Genomic DNA, 18823 nt, shown 5'->3' on the forward strand with positions numbered 1-18823 from the left:
ACAGAATTGAATGAGGACTTTCAAAATGAAAAAAACATTTTAAATTAAAAAATCAATAGGTATTACTCTGAAAACATCAGAACAAAACATTTTATTTTTTTAAAAAATTGTTTAACGTTTTCAAAACTGGGAAGTGGCCACATTTTTTGGCTGATGTGAATCTGTAAAATGTTACACTGCCACTGAGTCACCATTTTTGCCCCAGAAAAACTGCCAGAATATTTTTCTCAGCTGTACAAGTACATAAATCTATTGACCTCACTAAGACAATTTGCACGAGTAGGGCCAGAAGCATTTACTGTTTTAACAGAACCTAAACTATTCTGAGCAATTTACAGCAGAAATATAGAAGCAGGGACATTTTCTCAAAGGGACCTTCAATCTAGTTTCATTTGCAGTACAATGAAATGAATCCAAAATACTAAGAAGTGGGACAAGGGTTACAGAATAAACTATAGCTCAGTAAGGCTAGAAGGCAGCAAAATCCTTTGAAATAAATAACATATTTGACTCACACATTGCAAGTGCCATCGCAGAAATGATGCTCAAGAGCATCTGATGCAGGAGAAGATTCAGGGATGATTTGCAATAGGGCTATTTAATACTTGCAGTAGAGCTACTCATGGATTCAGATATATTATTCAGTGCTACCCTAACTTTTTGTAAATTTTTTGTTTTCAAAGGAAATTAAGTTTATTGGACTGTGCTGTGCGTCTGTCTACATGCTCTCTCAGTTATGAATATTAAATTCCTAACAATAACAAAATCCAAAAGCTATGTTGGGAAGAGAGATCTAGTAGCTCCCACTACTAAGGTAAGCTGAAGCATAAGCTCAGATGTTATTAAAAATCAAGGAACCAACACAAGACCTCACCCAGTGGGACAGACGGACAGACCAGGATCCAGGTCATGTCTCTCAGAGTGCTGCCCGGCTTATTCAAAGTTGATGTCACCTGGCTTGCAGTGCACAGGCAAGACAACGCTCCCCAGAAATGGGAGGGTCAGGTTAGTGCTGTCCAGGTTTGGCTCCAGATACATTTGGCAAATGAGCTCCAGAAATTCACTTTCAAGACATAAATCCACAGGAAACCAGGTTTCACATGTTCCATGGCTTAATATATTATAAATATTGCAATTTCCCCTCAGTGTTCAAATTATTGTTTCCAACGAGCAGCACAGCGGGCCACTAGATGCTGCAGTAGTAGCTGTCCCAAACTTGAACATAGGAAGATACCTAGTGCACTTGTAAAATACATATATTGTATTCTTTTCTGAAGGTAAGTCTGCACAGAAAACAGAAGCCTCCTACTGCTGCCAGATAAAGCTTTCTTCAGGTCAAGTGGTACCAGTCTCTGCACAGACACTAAAGATCCTGCAAGATACTGACAGGGATTATTACACCAGATATTCTACCTATCAGTGAAATAACATTTATGCTCTGCCCCTCAACACTACTCCTTTACACTATGAAGTGACCAAAGCAGTCCTTTTAATTGCAGACTTTCGCCCTACCTCTAGCAAAACTGCAAAGGCTTTACTGGAAGTTTCTCACAAACTCCTCAAGAGTGAGCAGTATAGATTTAGAATCCATTTATTTTACAGAAAGGGGTGATAAAAAAGCCCATGTTTTGCTTTGTTTTTATAGAAAGCTAAAGAAATTCCACAAAGCTAAACTTGCAAGAGAAAATGTGCAATTCCATAAAACATCTACTATTTGGTCAAAAAATATTTTAATCACAATATTATGACCACCTTCAGGGAAAATATGGTAACAGACAAAGAGAAACTTCAGTGATAGATAATTACTGTGCCAAAGGCAGAAAGTTTTTAGGCAACAAGAAGTAGAAAAAGAGACTTCTGAAAAGACTTTATTTATTTTATAAGCTGATTAAGATTTTTGATCAGCATAAAATAACTGTATTGAAGTAACTATGTTTGTCCACTACATGTGCAGGGGCTGATGGAGAGCTGAAATGAAGGAGGGAGGGGACTCAACCACTCCTTCAGCATGTGACAGCATCAGCCATGCTGGTGGGAGGCAGGAGGAGGGAAAAAAGTGAAGAGAGGGTCATGCTGCCTTAGCTCTATGTCCCCCATCCTCTCTTTTCCCCTACAAATCCACCCTGGCCGAAGATATGGCTTAGAATCTAATTATTTTGCTTTAAGATTTCTCCTGCCTGTGAGAAACTGTAAGTCCTCTTCTTTTTCTCATTATTTCAGAGTGAGCAGATTTGTAAATGGGATTTTCTACAGCTCCTAGGAAAGTTATGTACCTAAATCCCACTTTTTTAAAAACATGCATCTATTAGCTCTTTTTGGAAAAAAAATATAAAAAAATCTTACTATAACCAGTTATAAAATTCACAGTATCAGATACAGACTTAAGTGGTAAGGCTACATCTGCTGTTTTTCACTATGTGGTGTATTATCATTGTCTCCTACTGAGACCTGTGAATTTCTGCATCCAAAACTCAAACCACAGGGTTTTTTCCCCCCTAGGTGTCTGCTTGTTGAACAAGATGCCTAATCTTAGGCACCCAGGCCTGAAAACGTTAACCTTGAAGTCTGTTGGCATCTCTCAGAAGCTTAGGAGTAAGAGGAACCTAGTCTGGCTGTCTGAAAAGTTTCATTCAAATTGCTTTAAATATTTTGTGGATGATTACAGTCTGAACATTTGACTACATGCCACTTCATTAGACTTACTCATTTTTTTGTTCGTACCATAGATGGGAAATTAAAAATGATCTCTTTAAAAACTCTGATACTTAATTTCCCATAAGATATGAGAGATATTCAGGGCAGTGTCTGGAAAAAAATTAGGATAATAAGGTGTATAAATCTCTGCTTCATTTGAAACAACGCATAAAAGCCAACCCCACATTAATTTTTTTGCTGAAAGAACTTCAATAAGTTTTAAAGTAAGTGTTTCATTTACTGCCACATGCCACACATACATGGCAAACAGTTTATACAAACCACAACACTCAGCTGTTCCTGGTTAGGTAAAGCAGCCCTCCCCTGAACACCCAAGCTGCTCTCGGTTCCCTCGGGACTCTGATACAGGGTGCTGAGCATTTCGACCTGATCCAAGGGAGAACCTACGTATATGTTTTACTTCAATCAGATGAGCAGTCCTCCTGTGGAGGTGCTCATGAAGCCTAGCTTGAGTACGCGCTTAAGATTTTGTTGGCTCAGACCAGAATGTTCTGCACTTTTGAAGACAGCTTAAGTACAGCATAACTATCCCTGACCTGGTGGTCCAGCCTTAATGCCTTCTTCATGTAGTTCTTAGTGAACTTTATTAGACTTTCCAGTTAACTAGAATACTCCACTGTGTATATACACAACTGTATTGGGTTTGCGTGGCAAGGTTTTGGCAGCAGGGGGGCTACAGGGGTGGCTTCTGTGAGAAGCTGCTAGAAGCTTCCCCCATGTCCGACAGAGCCAATGCCAGCCGGCTCCAGGAGGAACCCGCTGCTGGCCAAGGCCGAGCCCATCAACAGCGGTGGTAGCGCCTCTGGGAGAACAGATTTAAGAAGGGGGAAAAAAAACCTGCACAACTGCAGCTGGAGACAGGAGTGAGAATATGCGAGAGAAACAACCCTGCAGACCCCCAGGTCAGTGAAGAAGGAGGGGGAGGAGATGCTCCAGGCGCCGGAGCAGAGATTCCCCTGCAGCCCGTGGTGGTGAAGACCATGGTGAGGCAGGCTGTCCCCCTGCAGTCCAGGGAGCTCCACGATGGAGCAGATCTCCACCTGCAGCCTGTGGAGGACCCCACGCCGGGGCAGGCGGATGCCCAAAGGAGGCTGTGACCCCATGGAAAGCCCGCACTGGCGCAGGCTCCTGGCAGAACCTGCGGATCTGTGGAGAGAGGAGCCCACGCTGGAGCAGGTTGTCTGGTAGGACTTGTGACCCTGCAGGGGACCCACGCTGGAGCAGTTCGTGAAGAACGTAGCCCGTAGGAAGGACCCATGTTGGAGAAGTTCATGGAGAACTGTCTCCCGTGGGAGGGACCCCACGGTGGAGCAGGGGAAGAGTGAGGAGTCCTCCCGCAGAGGAGGAAGGAGCAGCAGAGACAACGTGTGATGAACTGACCGCAACCCCCATTCCCCGTCCCCCTGCGCTGCTGGGGGGACGAGGGAGAGAAAATCAGGCGTAAAGTTAAGCCCGGGAAGAAGAGAGCGGTGGGAGAAGGTGTTTTAAGATTTGGTTTTATTTCTCATTATCCTACTCTGATTTGATTGGCAATAAATGAAACTAATTTCCCCATGTCAAGTCTGTTTTGCCCATGATGGTAATTGATGAGCGATCTCTCCCTGTCCTTATCTCAACCCACGAGCCTTTCACTATATTTTCTCTCCCCTGTCCAGCTGAGGAGGGGAGTGACAGAGCAGCTTTGGGTCAACCCACCACAACAACAGAAGATCCGGATCCAGTAAACTACTTGGTGAAAAGGGACTCTTCACACCCATCTGAAGCCAATAGCCTATGAGCAGATACAACGAGACAGAGGAGATACGTGTTTCTAAGGCCATGAGAAAGATTTCTCATGTAGCCCTGAGACTTAATTTAGGGCTTGATTATAACTAAGACAGTGAGGCTTATTTACAAGACCATCAAGGTTCAAATCAATGACCTAATTTGTTGTGCAAGTGCTACCTACAAAACAAAATTTTATCTACTTATTCCAAAAGGACATGATGAACTTGGAAATCCACTCAATTTTAAAAGATACCATTTCAACTTGTCTTACTGGGCTATAAAGTCCCTCTACTAATTTATGCATGTTTACGATAATATTTATGCAATATTTTTCAGTATTCTGTTGCTGTATAAAAAAAAATTAGCATTCTGTTGCTATATGAAAAAAATAGAGTGCCCTTGGAGGAACAAATCTGTGCAAAGGGCAAAATAAAACTGACTAGATATGCAGTATCTCTAAACGTCCAAAGCAAACTAGGAGGGGGAGTGAAGGAAAATTATTTTCTGTCCATTTTTCACTCACAGACAATATTATGAAGTGCTTGGAATACCAGAAGGTTCATTTTGAAACAGAGGAGTGATGTTTACACTGGCTCTTATATAAATATGTATTGGTTTTATGTACTTCTTTTTCCTAATACTTGAAGTTAAAATCAGCTTATTTATTGCTGAGAAAAGGTGCTGGATTTTTTTATTGCACAGGTACAACACAGCAGCTTGGCAAGCATACTCTGAATCACAGCCTGTTCCACCCTTTGTTCAGAGAAATGCGTGTTTGGAGCTGCATGATTGGGGGTCCTATGAAAGGGTAACTTCTAACCTGAGCCCTGGAAAGTTGCTCTGCCTTAACTAAAGCAGACCAACCCAGTGAGCAGAATATATTTGTGCTGATAGGCATAAAATGCATTTACTGTAAAGTAATTTGCACCGCACCACATAGTTCAGCAGGCACTTTGGATTAATGCAGCAGAGTATGGCCCTTGCGTTTGCTGCATCTTCCTCTGGACCACACTTTTGCATCCAAGCCAGGTAGTAAGTTGCTGGGTGTAGGTCAAATATAAAGATATACTATGCCAGAAGGAAAATACTATTAGCGTTGTATCTATACAAGTGAGTATACTGGTTATATTCTTCTATATTAACCCCTCCCCCGCAAAACAAACACCCCCCCCCAACCCTTATTGCTACTAAATCACTAACGCCGATCAAACATCCTCATTCCTGTTTCATTTTGCTCTTTGGATTGAGAATCCTTGCAAGCATGTCAGTTCTGGTGGTGGCTTTGTGATCTGGATCCTGCTTGGTAGGATCTATGCAGAGACCAACAACTCATTCTACACAGCCCACTATGCAGGCATCAGATGACTGTGGCTTTCAGTTACTACCTCTGGATTGAAGCCAGAAGCCTAGCGGTGAAAAGCTCTTTATACCATTACCAATCCCCCGAGCCACCCAGTCCTTCTCCATTGCATACAGGTTTTTAGTGTTGTGCCTTAAGATCTGTTCTGGTTCTGAGTAACGTTCTTTGTGATGGGAGTCTTGCCACTCCCCCTCTCATGAGGGGAGAAAAAAACCCGAGGAGGGAGTGTGAAACCTATTTTCAAACTCTGTTACGATTATCTGATGCAGCTAGTACTCTTTGATTCTCTAAGGGAGAGACTTGAGTCCTGGGGAACGTCTGTCTTAGGTGAAGAGTAGGCTCCAGCCTAGTCAGTGCTGAGATCAGTGTGCCTTCAGTCGGTACCGCTGCCTTTAGCTTGGTGGTGGCTGTTGCACAGGAGCACCTGCACACTGCCAGAGGCCCTCACAGGGACGGCTGCTAAGCTGTCCGGGATATCTGCAGGCTGACCAGGCCTTAAGTGCACACACAGGTTGGTCTGGTCTTGAGCTTGAGCGTTGGCTCAGAACCATGCATAATGGCAGCATAAATATACCCCCGGAGAGGGCAGAACGTACAACCAGTGAGCCCCAGAGCATCTGTTCTCAGCTGGTTTCCATGTAAGCTATCCACCTAAAGAGTTAAGAGCCGAAATAGTGCCATCCCTGCAGCTCCTGTCCTCCAGTCCAGCAGAGAAAAGTGACTCACTGTGACATGATACCCATGCAGATTTCTCTTCCAGTATCTCTTCTCCCACACTCTTCAGAAAGCACATCATATAGAGCAGCTGCTTTTCGCCACAAAGAACTAGCTGCAGGAGACTTAACAGTAATACATCGGTACCCAGCCTTCACGAAAGAGGGCTGTAAGCTGCTGATCCTGCAATAACACCTCTAAGGATTTAGAGTCTTTAATGTTGATTGCTGAATATTTCTGTTCCCCTCTGAACCATTCCAACAGTTGTTTCAAGTGAATGTATTCATTCCCTTCCTTTTAACCATTGGAGCTTCTTGCTTGGTCTGGGAGCAAGGAAGAGGGAATGAAAGGGTCTCTTCAAATTTGCTGTAGCTGCTCTCTTAAAAGAGAGCATTGACACAGATTCTGCAGCTCTCGCGTGTAGTAAGACTCCCAGAGGACCTGCACGCACAGAAAGACTGCAGGATCCTTGTGGGCACTCCAGGAAGAGTGTGGCTATTCTCCTCCCCACTGGATGAGAGTATCGTATCTATTCCTAGCATGGATCTACCAGGTGGCAGCATTCCCCTGCCAACATACCTTTGGTTTGGCTTACCTTGAAAGCTATGATGTTATATTATATGATGACATCATTATATTTATTTCGACTTTCAGTGAAGATTCCTGGCAAATCTCCGAGCTGGAATATCTTCTTTTTAATGGATCCAAGATCCAGCCAACATGGTGCAGATTACATTTATATAACACAACCCAAGTAAGGTGAACTGCTAGGGATTTTTTTAACAGCTGTTGATGTTACTAAATTGAGATTATTTCTCTATTAAAACTATGGAAGAGGAAAAACTTGTCCGATATTTATACAAACACTACTGCTCTAATTTCTAGCTGTGGTTATTTTTGTGATGACTCCATCATGCACTCATGCAATCTCAAGAATTTACCTTTGTGGTAGTATTTTGAAAAGGATAAAATGAATCAAACATATTTTTTCAGTTAAGTACGCATATGAGGACACCACACTTTAATGGGATGTGTAACAAAGTTTTCCCAGTTGCTTCTTTTTCTTCATGCTACCTGGACTAATTTTGAATGAGCTTATTACAAAGATTTGGACCACTTCGGTCTACTTTTTTTGTCCTTTTATCAACTGTGTTACTCTTAGCACTTTCAAAATAGCCTACAACATCACAACTTTCATCGAAAGTCACATGCTTTTCCTGATAAACAGAAGTACAAAACATTTGAGAATGCTACATAAGATACTGTTCTGCACTGGCAAAAATAATGGCTCAGACACTAAATCAAATACCCTCAAAGAACACCCCTTGAACACTGGGCCTTAACATTACTAGATTTTGAATAAACACATGGTGTGAGAGAACAAATTATTCTAGATAAAGACTGTCTACACTGACAAAGTAGATGAAGTCCTGTACTCCTCATAAGGAACAGCAGCACATAGGTTAAGTGACTGAACTGAGGTTACGCAGTCTATGGGAGAGGTAGAAATGGATTTAAATTTTCAATATTGTGCTCTAAGACACTAAAATTGCAGAAGAAGAAACTGAAGAGTAACTAAAAGCAAACTTTTAACCTTTCCCTTCTTATTTCTTCCCCACAGTGGTCTCTGTGAGGTCTTACGATGCCACTACAAAGATCAGCAAACAAAAATTGGCTGTGTTATGAATTGATTTCAATTTAAAAGAGCCATAATTCAATTTTGCTTTAAAAACATATTACAAAATCTAATATTAAAAAGATTTGCATAGAAACATTCATCAGAAAGATATTTTATTTGTTTGGCTTGAAACACTTCCACTACAAGCCAAACATTTCAACACTAGGGCAGGAGGACCAGAAAGTGAACCTGACCAGAAACAACAGTGAAAACTACTAGTTTATTTTTGCTCTACCAGCTGACAAAATTTAGTTATTTATTTAAAAAAAAATCACGGGCCTTGTGGATGGTGAAACTTGATTTTTTTAACCCAAAATATTCTTGTAAATTTATTAGTAACAGGGCGTTATTAGTTGAGAAAGCATGTACATACATATGTCTTACTGATTACAATGACTATCAGATTAAAAATAAGACAGATGCGGCGATAGCTGTTTAGACTATATTAACAACACACTTATTTTACACTCACGTGACACTCACAAATACACACACATCTCTGCACACAGAAAAATCCAAAATCTTTAAGCAAACAGTCAGAGGTGGTTTCCAGATGAAGCCTCTGTTTGCCCCATTCTTGGATCACAGACAGATAAATCACTGGGTGAGTCCCCTCGCTAAGTAGTGGGAATATAACTTTAGTAAAGTTTGCTAATGGGGCAAAGGACCTTGTATTGTAATCCAGTGACATTTTCAACCTTCGGAGAACTTTTGTTGACATTCCCGAGTCCCTGGCTGCCATCCCAGCATGAAATAGTTTCTGTTCACATAATTCTCGTGTTTACCAGTCATGAAAAACTCTTGCTTTTGGCTTTTTTTTTTTAAATAAACTTTTTTTTTTTTTTGCAAGTGAAACTCTGTCTAAAAAAATATTGGCCCCAGGCATAGAAGGTTTTGCATAAATTCATATGTGATGAATGGCTGATTTTAATGTTATTTGGGTATTTGTCAGAACCTAACAAATATACATGGTAATGGTGGTTCATAAACTTAAACATCTCAATATACCCTTTCTTCTAGAAATAAATTACGTTTGTTTGCCCTGCCTGGAGTCCTAAGGTAGCCGACATTAGGAATATTTTAAATGTGATCATCCATCCAGCATGTCTTTCAGGCGCCACGAAGATTAAATGAAAGAATCATAAGATGAAGGTCTTTAACTTTTAATCCTTTTACAATGAACCCTTAGATAGACATGGGGGCAGGGTGCCTTCTATGTGAGTAATAATGCCTCTGTTCCTCTTCACTAGGTTAATGAATACCCTAAATGTCCCAAGATCTGATTTTTTTTCCCCCCCAAACTATTGAAATTAGAAGCCAAGAGACGGGTGGTAAAACGCACCGAAAGAGTGAGAGAGGGAATGAATATGCATTCGGAGATAGGCGAACTAAACGTTAGAGAAAGCAGGGCTGGGTTGTGTCAATGAAAGACCCGCGGCTTTAAAATAATTAGCATAGATTCCCTCAGAGTTCGGGAAAAAAAAAAAGTTTTTTGATTCCAAGATAAATAAGGAAAAGGCTTTCTGCGCTGTCAGGGAGCCTTTGAAGAACACGTGGAAAGTTTGTTTTTGCAGTTGGTATCTACGAGATACTAACCGTCGGGTCTCCCGGCACGTAAAACTCAAATACTTCGTTAATTGCGACGGGTCCTTACGGAGCCGCGGGACAGTTGCGCGCCCCGCGGGCCGGGGACGCTCCCCGCCGCCGAGAGCCGAGCGCGGGGGCCGGAGCGGAGCCCCCGCAGGGCTGCTCCGCGCTGGGGGCGGGCAGCGCTGGAGCCGGCGGCCGGGGAAGGGGGGGGGAGCGGCGCGGCGGGCCCCGCGGAAGGCGGGCCGGGGGAAGAGGGCGGCTGCGGGACTGCGGGCACCTCCGGGGCTGCGGCGGCCGCGGGGGAGCCCGGTGCTCCCCGCCCTGCCCGGGGGAACGGGGCGGGGGGGGGTGGGGGGGGGGCCGTCCCTGGGCAGCGCAGCCCCGGGGCGGCCCGTCAGCGGAGCGAGATCGGCCGGGGGCTGGCGGGAGCCCAAAGAGTTAACCGGGCTGCGAGGGGGCGACTGCGGCCGGGCAGGGAGGGTGTGCGAGGCTGTCATAGGATCAGGCTAATAACGTGTCTGCGCTGAAAACCCCCAAAGCCCAAGGGTCAAGTTTCAGCAGTGTCCCACCACAATGGTAGGTGTGAAAGACACGTGTCCCGTTGTAAATGAAATGTCAAGCGGTTAAAAAAAAAAAAAAAAAAAAAGTCCCAAACCAGCTGCCACCGAGCGCGCCCTGCCTGCGCGGCAGTGGGTGAGCGGCTCCGCGGGGGGACAGCGCAGCGCGGGGCCGGCGGGGACCCCCCCCCCCGGCCGCTCCTCGCCGGCCCCACACGCGGGGCCGGATCCCCGGGGCACTCCTGTGGTGTAGGTGCCAAAGATTGCCTTCTAAGAGAGTCGTGAGCAGGTTCCCACCCCCCCGCGCCACCACGAAACGTCCTGCTGAGCGTGGAGAACGAGGAGGAGAGAGAAGAAAGCCCCCCCGAAGGTGGCCAAACCAAAAAGCAAACAGAATCCAAACGGCTCGTGTTTTAGTGGTTGACTTTAATTCTGCACTGCACTTTTACTACAAGGATATAAAGAATAAATAGCAGATACTCTTCATTTACATAGGATTAAGTCATTCAAACTGTTCTCTCTATTTACAATAACATTGTGCTCTAGGCGTTTATTCATTTTTATTTTAAATCTAAAGTCCATAAGGAAAAAGAAAAAAACTCACACACACGCTTTCCGAATAATGGAAAATAGCTTTAAAACGTTTTCTTATCAAAAAGTTTGGTTTGTATTTTTTAATCCTTTTATTAAAAAAAAACAAACAAAAAACAAACAACAAAACCCCTACTTCGCCAAAGCGAAGCAACTTCTCTCTGGAATATAAATACCAAAAAAAAAAAAAAAAAGATACATTAGCAACGATCAGGGTAATAGTCTTAAAAATACAGTAGACGCTGATTATTTCACGTATAATACTGACCTTTTAATAGTATATTAAAACGGTGCCATATATACACACAATATACATTCTCCTACACGTTACAGTGCATTACAACGTTAACCAGAAAGCAAATGTCTTTTATTTTTGTTGCAGCAAAGGTCCACGTGAGTCCGCTGGAGAAGGGGGCGAGAAAAGGTAAGTGCAAGCCCTAGCAGGAGCACTTGCACTCCGAAATGATGGGGTACTGGATGGGTATCCATGTGCACCTCTGCCCTCCCCGACGCTGGCACCTCCACCTCAGGATCGTTAAATGCACGGACTTGGCAGGTTTGCAAACCATGCCTTCTGGGACCGAACAAGACCTTTTACTGTAGCAGCTGCCCACTTTGACGTACCGGGGCCAAAAGCGGCTGCCGAGATCGTTCCACGTGTATAGGACCGGGCAGAAGGTCTGGGACCAGAGCCACATCTGCAGCTTCCTGCGCAGCTTCTTGCTCAGCCTGTGCTTCTTGCCCGGCTGCAGCCCGTCGTAAAACTCCAGCCCTTTGATTTCGCTGGGCATCGCTCCCGAGGGTCTCTGCCTGAGCAGCAAGTCCAGCTCAGCTAGATCGTCCACTCCGAGCCGGTCCTCGGGCAAGGAAATAGCCATAAAGTTAGGGTCGAAGTGTCCGCCCATGAGGTTCCTTAGCAAGGTCTCGTTAAGATCCTTCTCCTTGGGGTCAAAGATAGGGTCCGGGTGCTCGATTAGATCCACCAAGGGCAAGTTGTCGCTGGGAGCCGGTCGGATGTGCAGATAGTGCTGGCAGGCGCCCTGCTCTAGCCGGAGACCCAGCAGAACCACCAAGGCGTATATAGTCACAAGGCACTGGGAATGATCCATCCTTGGGAGACCGGTGGGGGGGGGAGAGGGGGGCTGGGTTCACCAAACAGCAGGGGAAGAAGGTGCAAGCAAATACATCAGAAAACTTGTACGGGGATATCCAAAATAGCTTGTCTTTAAGGGGGATCACCTCCGCTCCCCGCACCACCAGCAAAGACGGCCCCCTAATAAGCCCGGAGAACAAGCCCCCTGCAAACACTCTCTCTTGCAGGCTTCTCTATAAAATTTCTCCTGGTGGAGCGGCTCCAAAATTCTGCTGCTGCTGCTGCTGCTGCTGCTGCTTCTTTTCACCCTCCCCGGGAAAGGGAGATGCCTCTTTTTGTTGCAAATTCGGCTTGCCGCCGCCGCTCCTCGTCGCCTGCCCGTGCGTGTGGAAGAAGTTGCTGCCGATTCTTCCTCCCCGCTCCTCTCCGCCGTTTGCAAAGCAGCCTCCTCAGCAGCAACAGCAGCCACGCACGTTGGCACCAGTTTGTCTGCTTTGCAAGGACCCAAAGCCTTTAAATTTCCTGCACTTTCAGCTTCATCTCCATGGAAACCACAGACTCTCTTCTAACCCACCCCACCCCCCTTAAAAAAAAAAAAAAAAAAACCACACACACAACGCAACCCCCACTCCCACAAAAGTCCGGGAGAGCGCGGCTTCCCCCTTCCCACCAGCAGACACCCTCTGGTGGGGAAGGCTGAGGCGGGAGCCGCCGCTGCCTCCCCCCGCCTTTCCGCACGCCGCCGCTCACGCGAGCCCGCCGCGCCTCGGGAGATGCTGCTCTCGCCGGGGCGGCCGCCGGCCGGCCCGCCCCGCCGGCCCGCTCCTCCGGCCGCCGGCGACGGCTCCTCGCTCGGCCCGGCCGCCGCGCTGCGCGGCGCCGCTCACCCCATGGGCGCAGCCGGCGCGGCGGCGGAGCGCGGCCTCTCCCGCTCTCGCCCCGCGCAGGAGCGCGGCCCGCCCGCCCGCGGAGGAGCGGCGGCGCGCCCCGCGGCGCGCAGGCTTCCGCGCCGGCTCTCCCGTCGCCTCCCGCGCTCCCCGGCCGCTGGGGGCTGCTCGCCCGGCTCCGCACATGGGCCCGCGATGCACTGCCCGCCGCGCCCGCCTGGCCGCTCGCCCGCCCGCCCGCCCGCGGCAGACGCCTCCTCTGCCCGCGCCCAGCCGCGGCCCCGGCGCCGCGCGGCAGCCGCCGGCCGCCTTCCCGGGCGGAGCGAGCCCTCTGCTGGCGGCGCCGGGCCGAGGCGGGGGCCGCGGCCGGGGCCGGGGCCGGCGGCTGCCCGCGGGCGGGCGGCGGGCACGGAGAGAGCGGGCGGCGGCGGAAAGGCCGTCGGGTTTTCGGGGGGTCGGAGGAGCCCCCGGAATCGACTCCCCGCGCCGTGCCGGTGAAGGCGGGCGGAAACAACGGCGTGCAAAAAACCTCTGCGGGCTTGGGAGGAGGAGGAGGAGGAGGAGGAGGCTCCTGCGGACAGTGCTCAGACAGACCTCGCAGGCGACCGCCCAGCGAGACCCTCCGCACGGAGCCGGAGGTCCCCCGAGCTCCGCTCCCACGGCGGATCGCTCCCGCAGCCTGCAAGGGCTCCGCTGCCGTCCTCGGAGCGCGCACTTAGCATTTTCCTAGGGAGCTCTCTCGGACTTCGCCGTCAGAAACACCATTTCCAGTTATGCCCCCAGTCCATACAGAGGAGAGGGCAACACATAAAACAATGTAAAAAATTGATACTTAATGCTACTTCCATTGCAGAATTACTGTCTCACAAAGAGCACTCGCAAGGCACGGCGGGCAGCGTGCCGTAAGGGGAGGCGAACGGTCTATTACGGTTTGAGTAAAATTTCCTGAAGTGCTTGAATCCCATTCCTGCAGGCTATTTAGGCACTTAGGAGCCTAAGTTTAATGGGACTGAAGCTTAGCCATTCCACCTAAATTATTTATGCATTTGTGTAAATGTTAACCTGCAAATTTAGGTTCATTATGAAAGTAATACGCAGATCGTGTTACCCGGGTTGAGTGTTTTTTCTAAAAACTAACTGTATTTTTTCAACTACTTTAACTCCTTGAGTTAAATTTAAAACAACTCTTATTTTGCTTTATTCCTGAGCATGGAGGGCATTTTATAAAGAACACATAACTGAAATAAAGGACATGAAAAAGATGGAAAACTGACCCTAGCTCTACACTGTAAAAGCAGCCTCACAGTGACACTTGCTACTATGATGTCAGTTAAGGATCTGCTGGAGTTTTATTAGATATTTTTTTCACCTGCAAGTTTAGGTCTCTACCTTCATCTAGAACCTGATAAACTTTCATCGCTGAAACTTGGCATACAAGTTGTCCCTGGAAGTGAGTGAGAAGCCACACCTCTTATCTTTCAAAATAAAATTCCCCAAAATTCAAGGAGTAGAAGCTTATCAGGAATGGAAGACAGACATTCTGCTGAATTTAGGACTTAAATGGATATGACTGATGCTGACCTGAATATGAGTAGGACATGGAGATGCTAAGGTCTGCACAGAGCCAGTGAGTGAGCTCAGACACAAGCTGCTTCTGGCTCAGGTTCTCACTGAGATCCTGGCCTGTTCACGCCACAGTTCCGCTCCTGCCTCCTGGGATTTAGCCTACAGAAACTGTTCCTCTGTCACTGAGCTGAGCTGGGGAGGGTTTACTCATCCCTCCTTTATTCATACACACTCCATATTTTTGCCCACCCTGCAGGACAAAGTGTTTCTTGACACACAGGAGCTAAGCCCGCACTTAAAGCTCATCGGCTGATCCACTGGTTCTGGGAAGGGTTGACATGACTAGTTGCAGGAGGGAGCAGTTGTGAGGATGGCTGACGAATCCTAGCAAGGTGTTAATGGGTTTTCTGGGGTGCCTGTCTGTCTCTTTCTCTCTCTTTCCTCACTGTGCTCCTACCTCCAGCCAGTAAGTCACCTGAGAGTTGCTGCAAATATTTTTGAATTCACTTTTAAACCACGTTGTTTAAACACAAAGGCACAAATAACAATACTAGGTTAAAATAATAGTGTTTTGAACAGAAAGCAAAAATTCAGAAGTTACACCTAATGTCCTGTATTTCTTAATAATAAATTCAGTTTTACTCAACTGGTATTTGAAAACAATTCTTTAACTACCTACCAGTCTCTAAGTCTAAAAATAAAGCCTGCAAGGCCTACGTCCTGTCTATTTTATGCCAGCTGTGTGTTTAAGATTCTACATTCAAAACTGTGATCCTAAGCAAGCACTCAAAGACCGCTCTCTCCTGAACTGAGTTACCTGCAGGAGGAAATGTTTTCTGGAATGAGGCTGGTTCAGATGGACTGCCTCTTTAAGGTACAGAGATTTGTTCTCAGTGGAGCAGGCTCGGGTTCGGTAATTCCTCAAGTGCAGGCGTCCGCCTCGGGTGCACCAGGCTCCTGGCAAGGCCATGAAAGCTCGAGGGATGCAGAAGTGACAGAAGTCACTTGTGGCCCAAGAATTTCTTGGTGGAGTGGCTGATAGCAGGACTGGGGAAGAGCTGCCAGTAACAGCTCTGCCAGAAGCCTCTGGGTCGGAGGGAAAAAAGATTTGGATTCCCATCAAACTGATTTATTTCAGGATTTGCTGAGAACAGCAGTAAATGAAACCTGGAGGTAAAGGGCCTGATCCAGGGTCTGTGTATGATGCCAGCCCTTCCTGGGGTAGAGAGAGAGGCCAGCAGCTCATAGGGGCCTTAGCTGGTCACTCTGCTGGCAAGGGTGCATGAAACAGAGGAGAAAACAACTCCCTTCGCCTCAGCTTTATTGGTTCTGGAGTGCTGTCAGTAGTAAAAATGTGTTTTTTCAGTAGACAAAGCAAATACAACCTTCAAGGCACACAGGAAGCCAATGTGGGCGAGAGTAAGATGCCACTCTGCAGGTCACATCTCTGATGAGGAGAGAAGAGGTATGCAGCCTGCACTGCTCTGCTTATGACTCTGGAGGCACAGCTCTGAAAACACATTATGTAAGGACCTGATTTCAGGCCACAACAGCAAGGATGCACAGAAAGAATTCAGAATAGAAAGAATTCAGAATAGATTTGTTTCCCATCAAATCTACTAACAGAAAATGGCCTGACCTACTTTTACCCAACCCAGTGCTCAGGGACATCCCACTGAATTCAGCCCATGGTGTCGAATCAGTCTGGTCTATGAGCAATGATCTCAAGTTCGATGCATGCACCACTCTAAAACATGGGGAATCTCACAGAAAGCAATAAAGCACTACAAAACTGGGATGAAGAAGAACTATGCCAGGTGTGCTTGGAAGAGCTGCACCTTCCTTAGGAGGGGAGGCTTCCTTACAACTATTCTTGTTTCCCTTTCACTTAAAGATTATTTAAATCATTATCTCATTGCCTTTCACTTCTTATTTTTAAAATCCATTGGCATGAAACAATGATTGTTTGTTAAAGAAAGGAAAACCAACAACATAACCAAGTGAGTCCTCTGCCCAGCTCTCATGCAAATGTCTCATATGGCTTTGGGCAACACATTTCATAGCTTTGTGCTTTCCTTATTTGTAGAGCAGGAATGCTAATCCTTGCCTCTTTCACAGAGATGTTGGAGCGTTTGATTAGATGCTACTGGTAAATCTGTATCAATGCAGAGGGAAGAGTGCAGTGTTTTACTAAAATTATACAGGAAAGGTGTGATTGATAGAGCAGACAACTGAATTAAAATCACTTAAATTTCAGTCTTAGGTCTTAGTGAGCTGCTAGACCAGCTCCCTCTTCCTTGGTCACACACCTAGACATTTTGTAAGGAGCTCCTTATGGATTAATTTTCTACCTTTTTTTAAACTGTGAATCCCTGAAGAAATTCTAAAGGAGATGCACAGCTTTCAGACATTTTACATAGTTCATATTTGCCACATGACAATCTACCCAATCTACATTATTAGCTATCAAAGGTCATGTATGACCTCATCCAGGAATCTATGCACCACAGGTAGAAAATTAGTGTTCTACTGCTTTCAAGCTATATTCTTTAGTCTGGAAAGATTCAGGGAGATCTTGCTGGACTTTTGAAATGTGGTGCTGCGTCTCAAGGTGCCTCATCCATTTCCCTGCCCCTTTCCTGATTCACAGAAACGGCCACAGAATAAGGATTGCGTTAACAGACTACACAATGTTAGCAGGTGATCAGCTGCTCTGAAAGAAAACAGTTATGAATCACATACTTTGGAAGGTAAACATTTTTTGAGAGAGCAAAGTTCTACCTTGAAATCCCAACAGAATGGAGACAGGGGAGGATACATTTGGCCAAGATCCTGTATCTGCAGTGATAAATGATGTATAAATAATATATTTTGAAACTAAGCTCTGGGATGAATGTTTTATAGTGGAGTAAATCCTAAGATGACTGATGCATTAAAGCAATGAAAAAAAGCAAAAAAAAAAAAAAAAAGGAGACCCTCCAAATAAAACAAGTTATTTCTTAGTCTTTAAGTACAGCTACACGTAGAGATGTATCCATTGCCTTAAAAAAAAAGACAAGCAAAGAAAAAAAAAGAGAAGGCTATAAAAGAAGAGAAGAAAATCTTGCAACGTCCTTAAAGAATTGCTCTATTTTTCTCATTTCATGTAATTCTTGCTCCTAAAATACTGTGCCTCTTTGATTATCAGCCCACTCTCCTCTTGCTCCTGCATTTTTCCTAAGGTATAGACTTTTGTCTTTAGAACAGAGCTTGTGCATTCATCTGCTGATAAACTGTTTATCTTAGCTTTTATGAGGGCGCCTTGCTGCAAGCCGGCCAGAGACAGGATCCTGGGTGTTTGTCTTTTTTTAAAAGAAGGTCCGGGAAGTGACGGGTATTTATACCTCCCCTTGGCTCTATATATCATGGGAGGTGGAAATCCACTGTCTCTGTTTCTTGCTTTTTCTCTCAGCAGTGTCTTCTGCCGTAAATCTGAATCTCTCAGAACAGAGTTTTCTTGGCTGCAACCCCTCTTGGAGGAATTAGGTTTATTTATTTATTTATTTATTTATTTATTTATTTATTCACGCAAAAGGTTTGCAACAGAGGAAACCCAAAGTTCTTCTAAATCCTCCCCCTCCTCTACCCCACCTAACCGTCCTATTTTTTGTGCCAAATACTAACATCTCAGCAGTCCAGAGAAGAGACCAGAGCCGGCTGAGCGTCTCACAGTTCGCAGACCTATTCGTTATGGAGAGAGAGGCCAGTGGGAGAATTGGCAAAGATGAAACAAAAACCAAGGCATTTTTAATGTTAAAAAATGACACTTATATTTACAAGCAATGGCTCCTGACAGGGATCTGAATTTCCACACAGGCTATGTTGTTTATCCAAACAAACTCCCTGTAGCAGCATATATTACATACATACACACATGACAAGTAGGAATGTATTTATCCTTTTTTTGCCAGCCTGCTTATTAAGATAAACATCTATTGAGATAAACCACATTTTTATTATTCCTTTTTTTATAAAACACTAAAGACAACTGAGTGACAGAGATTCAATGAAGCGAAAAATACAGCAACCCCCCAATCAAGCCCTGTGTGCATGTGAGTAATTCATTGATGCCAGCTACTGAATAACCCTGATACATAACATTTCCCACCTCTGATATTTAAAAAGACCCCCTTGCCCTTTTAGCACCAATGGAGCCCTTCAAATGTTTTATTGCTAATTGTCTAATGCTATGTGATGAATGGCTGCTTGACTGAAAATGACAACGCCTTTTCTCTCAACTACTTCATTTTCCTGGCTCCAGTGGGG

The 18823-nt window shown here is 45.6% G+C and overlaps 1 protein-coding gene across 1 annotated transcript; it reads right to left on the reverse strand.

The window, feature by feature from the left end:
• Nucleotides 1–10681: 10681 nt before the first annotated feature.
• NOG (noggin) lies at nt 10682–12806 on the reverse strand. Its single transcript, XM_075043856.1, has one exon. The coding sequence runs from the start codon at nt 12079–12081 to the stop codon at nt 11410–11412; it is 672 nt and encodes a 223-aa protein (XP_074899957.1). The 5' UTR covers nt 12082–12806; the 3' UTR covers nt 10682–11409.
• Between the last annotated feature and the right edge of the window lie 6017 nt (nt 12807–18823).

The sequence above is a fragment of the Buteo buteo genome, chromosome 13 (assembly GCF_964188355.1).
Source record: "Buteo buteo chromosome 13, bButBut1.hap1.1, whole genome shotgun sequence".
In the NCBI taxonomy this organism is placed as follows: Eukaryota; Metazoa; Chordata; class Aves; order Accipitriformes; family Accipitridae; genus Buteo; species Buteo buteo.

Bases quoted from the DNA above. Each gene is read 5' to 3' on its own strand.
- NOG (XM_075043856.1), bottom strand. From the start codon at position 12,081: ATGGATCATTCCCAGTGCCTTGTGACTATATACGCCTTGGTGGTTCTG.